The sequence below is a fragment of the Hemiscyllium ocellatum genome, chromosome 32, assembly GCF_020745735.1.
Source record: "Hemiscyllium ocellatum isolate sHemOce1 chromosome 32, sHemOce1.pat.X.cur, whole genome shotgun sequence".
Lineage (NCBI taxonomy): Eukaryota > Metazoa > Chordata > Chondrichthyes > Orectolobiformes > Hemiscylliidae > Hemiscyllium > Hemiscyllium ocellatum.
In genome coordinates, this window is record NC_083432.1 from 5,179,931 (window position 1) to 5,191,929 (window position 11,999).

Here is an 11,999-nt window from a genome sequence, read left to right on the forward strand (position 1 = left end):
TCTAGCAATAACACTTCTGTAACTAATTAATCCTCTTCTCAATTAATTGCACTCATTTTTTTGTATCACTTAAAATATTGATTTTACAATTGCAATTTTGAGTTCACATAGTTATGGAAGGGCAGCAGTTCCAAACCTCCTGTCACTGACCTCTGGAGCATGCAATTGTTCCTGTTTGTTCAATCTGAGAAACATGCATGGTTAGTGAGTTTGCAGATGGTACCAAAATTGGTAGTATAATGGACAGTGCAAAAGGTTATCTCGGATTACAAAGATCACTTGGATCAGTGAGCTGAGGAGTGACAGATGGCTTTCAATTCAAATTGATGGGAGGTATTATGTTTTGGAAAAGCAAACAAGGGCAGGACTTATGCAATTAATGGTGGGGCCCTGGGTAATGTTGTAGAACAGAGACTGAACAGAGGCACCTCTGAGTTTAGGTATATAATTCTTTGAAATTTGCATCGCAGGCAGGCAGGGTAGGTGAGGTGTTTAACATGCTTGCCTTCATTGCTTAGACATTTTGACTAGAGCAATGGGGACAACATGCTGAAGTTGTGCAAAACATTGGTGAGGTCTCTTCTGGAGGATTTGGTGCAGTTCTGGTCACCCTGTTAGGGGAAGGATATTATTAAACAGGAGAGGGTTCCTACAAGATTTATCAGGATGTTGCCAGAAATGAAATGTTTGAATTCTAAAAGTAGGCTGGATATGTTGGGAGTTTTTCACTGTTGTGTAGTAGGTTGAAGGGTGATCTTGTAGCGGTTTATAAACTTGAGGTTTATAGATAAGGCAAATTGTCTTTTCCCTAACCTGGGGGAGTTCTAAACCAGGGATGTATTTTGAAGGAGAGAGGAGAAAGATTTAAAAGAACATGAGGGGCAATTTTTTTTTTAGTGGTTAATGTGTGGAGTGAACTGCCAGAGGAAGTGGTGGGTGCAGGTGTAGTAACAATGTTTAAAAGACATTTGAATAAGTACATGAATAGGAAAGGTTTGGAGAGATTTGAGCCAAACATGGACTAGCTAGACAAGGGTCTGTTTTCATGCTGTTTGACTCTGCACCTTCTGTTTTCAATTCTGTAATCAGCTTCTTACAAATCTCCGAATTATTGATCATAAGTTCTTGTATCAATAACCTTGTTACTAGATTTGACTTAACCTCTGTTAAAACTTTTTTATTTTGATTTGAATTTCTCTGCTCATTTGAAGGCCATGTGGTTTTGCTGCACCCTCTTGTGGGAAGATGTTTAATTATCATGTAACTATTCATGGTTTGAACTTTTCCAAGTAGCTACTGTCTCATTGCTAACGCTTACATTCAAATTCATCTGGGTTTGTTCCATTTTTTAAAAATCATTTTAAAATTGGCCTGTAATCCCAATGATTACCTCTACTTTGAACTGTTCCCTGCCTTTGTCAGCTTGTATGCCAAACCTAATTATGTTATGATCACTGTGGCAATCTTCAGGATTTTGTCACACAAATCTAGACGAGATTGGAACTGGCATTGAAATTTTTTTTATTCCTTGGACCTGCTATTGGGAGGGTTCAGTGGGGCCAGAAGTGGTTGTTGAACACCATTCAGTAATTGGTTCTTGCTGCTTAGCAGTCCCTCAGTATTCAGGGGTACCTCATCCAGGTGATTTGGACTGATGTTACCTCCAGCCTGGTCTTGATGCTGCATTATTCTCCTGGCTGAAGCTCAGGAATATTTCAGTTGGACTGAAATTAGACACTATTCAGATGATTTGAGTTCTCATTACATTGTAACACTTCAGTAAATAAAGCATATTGTTTGCTTCGTATGGTTTTTGTTTAAAATGTGAAGCAGTAATTACTCTACCCTAAGGAGAACTAACTGCATGCAGCACAAGAGACGCTAGTCCAAGTCACTCATCCAGTGACTGTCCAAGTACTTTTTGTTGGGAGGGCACGTGATCTGGGCACAGGTAAAAGTGTGAACTGCAGATGCTGGAGGTTCGAGTTGAGAGTGTAGTGCTGGAAAAACACAGCAGGTCAGGCAGCGTCCGAGGAGCAGGAAAATCGACATTTCGGGCAAAAGGGCATTTGCCCAAAATGTCGATTTTCCTGCTCCTTGGATGCTGCCTGACCTGCTGTGCTTTTCCAGCACTATGCTCATGATCTGGGCAGTCTGTTAATTGCAATGAGTGCTGATGTCTTGCACTGCTTTGATTTAAATGAACTGTTTTTTTTCTTTCAAGCGGATGATCATCAGGCACTTATTTGGGATATCCAGCAAATGCCACGTGCCATTGAGGACCCCATTTTGGCCTACACAGCAGAAGGAGAAATCAACAATGTCCAATGGGCATCAACTCAGCCTGACTGGATAGCTATTTGCTATAATAACTGTCTTGAGATCTTACGGGTGTAGTCCTGTTGACCCACACGAGTCAAGGGAGGGAGATGGGGGCTATTGTGTGTATGTGCAGTGTGAATGAGTTAAAGTTAAGGATGTTTGTACAGATTCTCAGTGTTGTGTTATTGTATACAGAGTGCAATTGGCCCACTACGGGTCCAAAATAACTTTTTTTGGGATTCCTGATTCATTTCTCCCCCTCTTCCCCCTGTCAAAATAAACACACCACTCCCTTTTAAAATACTGCTGAAATTCTAAGTAAACCCCTTTTCTCAAAGACCATCTTGTAGCAATCTTTTTAAGATATCATTGTAAGTAATACAACTTACAATTGAGCTAATAGCAACTGGGATCATTTCAGTTTCAGAATATTTGTTTTCTGATCCATTGCATTAGGCATTTACTGGACTCCAGTGTGGTGCACCGTGCCTCTGCAACTTTGAGCGACCCTTTGTGCTAGGAATTAAGAATTTGTTCTTTCAGAAATGAATATTGAGAGATACTTTGGCTTCCTAAAAGTATCCCAAAAATTTGTGACGAGAATGCTGAGTGATGTAGTCAGCAATCAGTGCTTTTTGAGTGTGCAGTTCAGTTGACAGTTTGTAACCTTCTGCCCTCATAAGCATTCTGAATACGTCTGACCAGTATTAACATCAGAACACTACTGACTGTACTTATGGGAGCAATATGTGAAACCTGCAGAATACTTTTTTTTTCGTACAATTAATGTGTTTTTTCCAGGTCAGACCGCCAGTTCAGCTCTTCCTCTTGGTAATGTAAATGAGATGCTACTGCTGACTCCAGAAAAGATGGGAGCCTCACTGGTAGAATGTGCTTGCAGTTTAGGTGTTGTGCAATGGTTGTTGCTGGCACTGCCTGCTGTTGAGAACTGCTATTTTACTTCAACTGCAAACTGGCAAATGTTCTCAACCAGCCTATCCAACTCCAAAGTCCGTTATAGTTCCCATATTGCTGAAGTGTTCCCCACATCCAGCCACTCAATCCTTTCTTGAGCATATTTGTAAAATCACAGATTGACTTTGGACAGACTGTCTGCAGTTGTCATGGACCTCTTGAGGCTATCAGTTTCTAATTTTTACCTTAATATAAATGTTGAGTTTGGAGTATGTATTTTCAGTAAAATTGGATTATCGAGTGTTGTTTCTTACTGTTTTTACAATACAAGAATTGTGCTGAAGTGGAGTTCATGACTTGAGAGCCATGCTTTTCCCCACTGTTTGAACACTATTTGCAAGCTGGGTCTGAGGGGATCGTACAATTCGTTTGGTCTTGACTGCGTTTTTATCACCTGAGGCAGCCAATTAAATATTGGCCAAAACCATGCCAATGTTACAAGCTGTTATCTTCGGGTAATTGAAACTCAGTTGTGCTTTACAGCGTTCTCTTTGTCATTCACTATATATGCCCGTTCTGCTACTGCCCACCCACACCCCATCTAGGCAACGGTGTTTAACAAAGTGAGTAATGTTATTTAAGGGAATGGATGGGAAAGCATGCTGTGATAAGTTTGATAAGTGAATAGCAATAAAAATAACCATTCTACATAATGCAGCTCCAATTTTGCACCAGTGTCTGTCTTGGGCTATGAGTGTGTGTATTCTGTTGTCCAATCCCTTGGCTCTCTATTCCAGGTAGCTTGATCTGTGTTGAAAAATCGTACAAATCCAGCCTGCTTTGTCATTTTTTTGGTTGGGGGAGAGGGTGATGCATAATGTCTTTCCTTTATGATAAATATGGGTTCGGTGATCTGATTTGAGAGTGGAGCTGTACAGGTAGGGATGTTTTGTGTGTGTTGTGACATTTATAGTATCACTAGAATTCTTTGAAACTGCTTTAGTACTTGCTGGCAGTATCACCAATCAAGTTTGGGAAGAATGCCTAATATTTAGGTATTTCTCAGCAAGTGCAGTTTAAAAAAAAGTTATTTCTTATTGTGGAAATTGAGTGAAGCCCACTCCCTATAGATTTTCTCTTCCCTTTCATGGAAATGCATCCATATTCAGTCAACCACTTCTCTCAGATTATAGACAGTAACACTGCTGGGGAGATGCTAAATCATGCAGAACCTGTGAATGCTCCCACAGCCTATCACCTTACATATTGAACTATGACTGACTTGATGCAGGAAAATAATTGGGGCAGTAGGATATTTAGAGGACATCATGCAATCAGTGGGAAGAATGGATACACATTGTGAGATGAGAAATAAATCATCAGCTTCTCATCCAGAGCACTTGAAGCAGGTTTGAAGCTAGCTGTAATTAAGATTGGGTTCTCGGATTTGGTACACAATGTTGGTTTCCTGTGACCTAGCCACGCAATGAGTTATGGAGTTTGCTGTAGTTGGAATATTGGAGTTAAATTTATAACCATTAATTCAGTAATTTTGAACTGTTACTAGTTACCAGTGGTTATAAGTGTCACTATAGCAGCAGTACTGGTTGGTACAGGTCTGTCACTAGAGGGTCTGTCACTGTATACAGGGTAAAGTGCCAGTGGATTTGTGCCCTCACTGGGGAGGGGAGCAAGCTGCATCTAAAATAGTAATATCGCAAATTTGATTTGCACATTGGAGTGCAGTAAAAAGGTTATTTATATGTAATATTAGTACATGTAAGTAGCATGGAGTAATTTATAAATTCCTCTCACTGGTGATACTTGAGACTTAGTGGATAAGTTTCTGGTAAACTAAGGAGTGGCTGTGGTGTCTTTATTTCCAGTTCTTTGGCTGTCAAATGTTTAATGTCAGTGTCATCTCAATCCTGACTGACTAGGAGCACCCACAGTCACAACTCCTCTCCTGACCACTATTATTCGAGTGCTTCCATCATCTGGTAACTTTTGTTTTTTTTAAATCTATAACTAACTACCTGATTCCTTTCTATACCACAACAATTATTTGTAGGTAGTGGTGGTCAGGGCGGGCCGTGTTGAGAAATTGAGTCAACCAAGGGTGAGGAGTAAAGCTTCTGGGTGTTTGCAGGTCAGATTCTATTCGTTCCAAACTGAAGGAGGGTCAGGATTTTAGTTTAATTGGTGCAGTAGAATTCTCACATTTTATTCAATTGACCAAACTGAATGATCTGTAGCTACCTAATGATAAATGGGTGGTAATGCAAATCCATTCCTGTGTTAAACATACATTGGTTCACATTGAAACCAAGACTCCTCACTATGTTGTAGAATAGATGAAATGATGACATAAAGCCCCAGCACATACTGAAATAACCTCAGGCAGTTTGGCATAGTATTGAAGTAATACTGTGCTCATTCTTGGCTAGTTGACATGTTCCCCATCCTCTTCAGTTTTGAACTGGCTTCTCCATTTTTGAATATGGGATGATTGTTCACCTATGTGAAAACCTGAGGAAAGTAATGTACATTTAAATGGTTTTATTTGTGTGAGATTCTGTTTGATTAATATAACCTTTGAAATTTGCTGACTTTTAGTTTAAAGAAAAGGTGCCTAGTTTTCTTGGTGGGCTCCCATACTCCTTGATGACTGTCATCCTTTGCTTGAGCTGTTGTACATGTTTATAGTACCACATCCTCAGTAATGAGTCTTTTCACTGTAAGTATAATATCTCTTTACCTGTCTGATTCTGCTGGACAAAAACAAAAACAGTATTGTTACGCTAGTCTCTTTTCTACAGCATATGCTGTAAACACCTAAGTTATACCTTCTGTTTGTGGTTGAAGAAAAAGCTGACAACATTAAAATGTGTTTTTTTAAGATCATGATTTAAAAAGAAACAAGATTCTCTTGTAATAAAATTATCATGGCGTAACCGGATGAGAATTCTGTTGTGTGCCCGATTTACTGATCTCCATTAAATACACAGCGATTGCCTTCGAGTCCTCGTATGATGGAGAATTTCCATGTGTGATTATGGTTGACTCTGGGTTCACATTAGGAATTGGAAGTTAGTTCAGCAGGACTGGCAGCATCTGTGAGGAGAAATCAGAGTTATCATTTCTGGTCTGACAACCCTTCCTCAGAAACATTCACTGATTTCTCTTTGCAGATGCTGCCAGTCCTGCTGAGTTTTTCCAACAACTTTTGTTTTCATTTCTGATTTACAACATCAGCAGTTCTTTCGGTTTTCATTTGAAACAGTTGTTATTCTCTAAATTGGACTGTATGTTATCATTTACTCAGTTTATAACTAGCACATTCGTTCACCTAATACTGCCTTTTGGTGCCACTTCTCGTAGTCTATGCCCAATTAGTGCACATGCGGACAGCATTTTTGTTAACAGTTTATGTTTCACTATGTCTCTAGTACTGAAGTTCTTTTTGAATGCTCTTGGATAACATTAGCTCAGATATGGATGGTTTGCTTCACTACAGTTGATATCAACATAGGGACATCATAATGACTTGAACAGCGCAAAACACTCTGATATAGGTATAGATTCTAATAGTTGTAACTTTGTTTTGAGAGACATATGACATGGGTTAAAATGTAAATGGTTACTCCCATTGATAGCAAAGGGAATGAAGATGGTAGATTGTGTACTTCTGTTAATATAGCTGTTCTTCAGTATTTTAAATACAGTTGTGACGATATGTTATAGAAGGCGGCAGTTCTGTAGCTGGTCTAGAATGAGATGTGGGCTCATAGTAATTGTATCAAAACTACTTAATTCTCTCCCTAACCCACACTTCCAAGTTCTCCTTAGCAATTCCCCCTCCCCAAAAGAGTAGGAGGTAACCTCTGCCAGAGTTTGTCATCAGTTGCCCTCAGCCAGTTTATCAGTGCCTGTGGCACATGGGCTTCTTATGGAGTTCGTTTCTACACACACAGCTGGGAGTTTTCACCGATTTATTCAACAAATACAAGGTTAGTTTGCAATTGTGTTTCTTTCTGCATGGCTTAACTCATTTTAATTTTTAAGTGACATTCAAGGAAGTTCATAAAAAGAACAGTTACTGTAAACTCTGAACAGATGGGCTCTAACAGCATCAGTGAACCCTTGTATTTTATAACTGACTGCTGTCAGATTGAGGTTTTAATTTCTGGAGTTTGTTTACTCTATAACTACTCCATATATTACTGGTTCGTCGCTCGATCCGTACCTTGATCTATGAGGTGCTAATGTGAAGCATTGCAGACTGGATAATGGCCACTTACGCATTGCTAGTTTCGGGCCCTTGCATTCAAAGCCTGATTCTGTGTATCAAGTTGTCAATTTGCATAATACGTTTTAGATGCCAGTTAAGTATCTGCCACGTGTTCCTGGTATATGGGAGGAGGGAAACGTGGTCTGGTCTGGTCCCTGTAGTTACACTACATACCTGGTTCTTGCGAGAGCAGCATGTGATACACCATTGTATTCATGTTTTGGGTTGTCACTATGACAACATCCGTGTAATGGATTTTAGCAAAGTCTGATGGGAGCAGATAAAAACTTCAGGATGTGGTGTTCAAAGTATAATTTCTTCACTTCGTTTCAGCAAAGGTCCATTGTGCTTACATTGCTATCTGTCTCTGCTGACCTGGGGTATTTGCAACTGAATGTGGGGCTGTAATTGGTGCTGAAAACCGTTTTAGTGAATAAATCAAATGAGGATTGTATGATATTGGATTAAGTGCAATTTCATCTTTTGGCACTTTATTACACAGTCCTCTGTGGAATGCTCCAGTGTGCTTAATCAAAGACTCTTTGGGAGAAAAGCCATCTAATCTGAGTGTATCCAGCACCTCCAGGGAAGATTTATAATGTTGACAAGAGGAAGAATCCATTCAACCTGTTGTTTACTTGCTTGGAGCCAATGTACAGTCTTTGTTTTTTTTGTATATAGTGCAACCTTTCCTCTGGTATCTCACCCAAGAGCTCTGTCTCTTGAGCCCATGTGGGATGTATCAGCCGTTGTTCAGCCAAAAGCACAACAGCCGAGCTTTATTCCATCCTAGGACTTTCCTGGGAGTACGGTGCTCAGTTAGTGATCAGCAGGAGAAATCTGACCCAAGTCTCCCCACCCCCCAAAACCCTCATGGAACAAATTAATTGAAGCCTTTGCTGCGCTGACTGAGATCAGTTATTTGTCGAAACTACACACACAGCTTGGCTTAGGCTTATGTCTCTGACACGTAACAACAGGTTCTTTATCCACTGGAAGAGGCAAGTAAGTTGCTGTAATGTAACCCTTGCTTGTTTGCTGCAGGGATCATGTTTGGCCATTAACTCATTGCTGCCCTAGATGATATGGATTAAATGTGTGCTCACTGCAGACATCCATTGTTAAACATTAATCACACTGGTTTTGATCTAACAGGCTTTATTTTGGTGTGCAGTGATTGTAGTTTTAGGCAGTGTGCGTCAGTGAACGCTGGTCACCTCTGTATTTAGGGACGCAGTTCTGAATTCTGTGGCTTAAAGGTAGTGGTTTAGCTGTTGCGTGCTGATCTTTTTGTTGTTCTGTCCCATCAGATTCAAGATTTGTTGATCATGGAGCACAACCTGCGTTTGTTTACTTCAGTTGACAGTATTTCTAGATGTATGTGCCAGTGGGCTGTATAAAGTATTAGTTCATGCTGCTTAGAAAGTGCAAAGCACCGATTTTAGTTTGAGAAGAGAGATCCAGTTGTTAAAGGCTGCCAAAGATTTTTGTTTTGTTCAGTCTGATTGAAGTCAATTGGGGTGGAAAGTGGAGCGTATGGTCATAAATTTCAAAAGGGTTGTGCCTCTGTGTGGTTCCTCTGTACACAACTTGTCAAACGTAGACTCTGCAGTATTTTGTTTGTAACCTAGCTGTCTGGAGATAGGTAGGTAGGCCACTCATTGGCCCTCAACTAAACTGTTCACTGCAAACCTGATTTTCCAGTTCCACCCTGCAGGGACGCATGGAACTAACAGCTTCAAAAAGCTGTTAATGTAAAATTCCACCTTGCACGTTGCCTCTCTCTTTTTTTAAATTATTCCAGTCAATTCATTATCTCTGATATTTTATTCTTCTGAAGGTTTGATGTGGTGTAACTAAGAGCCCACCCACCCCCCTCCCCCCATCATTTTAAACTTATTACCTGGCAGCTTGGTTGAGTGTAGCTGCCATGTTTTTTTAAAAGTAGTTAGTTCAGATACTGTACATCCGGCTGAAGCAGGAATCTCTCTTTTTTTTAAATTCCTCATGTTTTGATTTTTTTTTTAAAAGAACACAATGCATCCTTGGAATTACACAAGCTGAGCGTGTTTGTGTGGTGTTGTTTTCTCGGTTATTAACCGAGGAGTTTTGTCCCAGCTTTCGACTGGTCTCCAAGGTGTAATTTCAAGGCTACTGCATTTATTGTTGGAAGGAGAAACCATCTTATGTTGAAGAAACAATTTGTTTTTAATTTAAAGTTTTCAAATTTTTGAATGTCCATTTACCCTGTAAATGGCACTTTTAATATTTATATTGTGCGATTTTTGTCAGTTTTCTGTTCATTAATGAATACATAGCTGAGTGCTTTCTTAGAACTGTAGAATGTTTTTGTTTACAATGGAATATATAATATGTTAACTTTTTTCTTAATAAAATTGCTGAAGAGTGTCATTGGTGTTGCATTCATCTGCCAGTTTTTGTTCCACTGGTCATTTCTATTTTAATATTGGAAAATCAAGCCACTCCTTGTGGTGCATTACCAGTTGAAACTTGATACCATCATACTGAATGGATCGGTCTTTTACAGCAATGGAGGAGGCCAAGGGCCCATCAGATGCATCCCATTTCCAAACTATTTACATTGCCCACAGTCCTTTTAACTGTTCTTGAACCATTGCCTGGTCCAGAATTATCCATTACCTCCACTAACAGATGTTGGAGCTTCAAAGAGAAGAAAGAAATAGATTTCTGGTCATTAAAGGTATCAGGGAGGATTGGAGAGAAAAGATCAAATCATATTAAAAGATGTAGCAAGCTGAATGGGCCAACTGCCTACTCCTGCTCTTCCTACTTCAGAAACATTGTAGAGGAAATAATTCACACTATACCTACTTTCCAGCAAGAAACTAAAGACAAGACTTTGATTTAGCAGTTTTAAAGCAGAGAATGAAACCCATGTCAATTTCTGTAACCACGTTTGTAAGCACTTTGTACGATCCATAATATTACTGTTTCAACAATGCAAATATTGAGACAGTATGTGAGGATGACTTGATGCGTTTGATACCGATGGCTTACTGTTTGAAATGCTGTCACTTCTAAATGCTGGGAAGACTAGACATTTACCCCAAACAGCAATGTGTTAAGTGATCAAATAATAGCCCTGATATTCTATTGGCCAGATAGTGTCGCAACAGGATGGACAGGAGTTGCTCACTGACACCACATGTAGATGTTAGCACCGCTGATCCAAATTGCTGAGAAATTAAAGCTTTACAGTGGGCACTGGAAACCTCAAAGCTCGGTCCATAAAGTCAGAATTTGGAGGTTTCTGTCTTGCTTGAGATCGACAGTAAATCTACTGAACTGGGTAAGTATTAAAACTGAAACCATCACCCAGTTCATGTATACTGAGCCCCAGCAGAACAGACACTGACTCTCTTCATGCCCCTCCTCCCTTAAGCACTCATCCAATTAACTGTTACCCCACACACTACCCCCACAGTCTCAGCCACTTCTGTCACCACGCCATCAGCAATGCAGTGCTGTTTGACATTGCCATTGGCTTTAGCAAATTTGGTCATAGTTCTTGTTGGACTAAAAAAAGACAGCATTGTCTTGAGCAATCAGGTTATTATTTATTATATACTCGATGCAAATCTGTTTCTAGGTCCTTGATTGCTTGACTGATGAGACCATTGTGCCCATTTTCCTTTATCGTGTCACTCATCCTCCAGCAAATAGGAAGCCCCAACTGCACAACAGCTCATGAAGTTGAGATGAGAGCAGCTGAAACCTGCAGGGATTGGATTCTGGTGAGAATGCAGGCAGTATGATGAGAGTTGGTAGGATCATGCAGGGTGCACATGCCATTGGGGGCTGCTTAATAGATTCTTCTGTGTTGTACTGGGGAAGGATAAATGCCCTCCATCACTCACTATATTACTGGAGGAATTGGGATACTTAAGGATTGCCCTCCTTTGGGTTGAGGCATTTATGGCATGCAAGGTTACAGGAGATTTTGGAGAATTTGCTCATGCTGGAGGTCAGATTTTACATTAGTAAATCTATCCCCAAAGGTTAAAATAACTTCAGTGTTGAAGGACTAATAGATTTAGTGTTGGCTGGACAGATAGTGACATGAATGGAAAGGCAAAGTTTCAACTGTGTATAACTTTCAGCCATTCACTCCAGCCTGTTTTATACCATCTCAAAGGTAAAGATGACCTTTCCAGCACAGATTGAAAGGAAAATTCAATTTACAATCCTGGGTTTTAGAATTCTCTCTACACTGTCCCCATCAAACAGCCCAAGGGAGGGTACAGTGCAGGGTTAGACACCGGGTAAAGCTCCCTAAACTTGGTAAACACTTCTAGTGCAGGTACATAGTTAGATAAAGCTCCAGTGTACCACTTTTCACTGTTCCATTGCTGCCTAATCCGTTGAAAACTTGCCATCTACACTCAGACCTGTGTAGACAATGTTTTTGGTATATCCTGAGATGGTTCAC

General features: G+C 40.0%; 1 protein-coding gene across 1 annotated transcript in view; it reads left to right on the forward strand.

The window, feature by feature from the left end:
• The window catches only part of dcaf7 (ddb1 and cul4 associated factor 7), a 51,765-nt gene extending 41,879 nt beyond the window's left edge, over positions 1-9,886 (forward strand). Inside the window, exon 6 of the mRNA XM_060848533.1 lies at positions 2,225-9,886. Within this exon, the coding sequence (XP_060704516.1) occupies positions 2,225-2,397 (173 nt within the window). The 3' untranslated portion in view covers positions 2,398-9,886. The remainder of the gene's footprint in view (positions 1-2,224) is intronic.
• Positions 9,887-11,999: the final 2,113 nt, after the last annotated feature.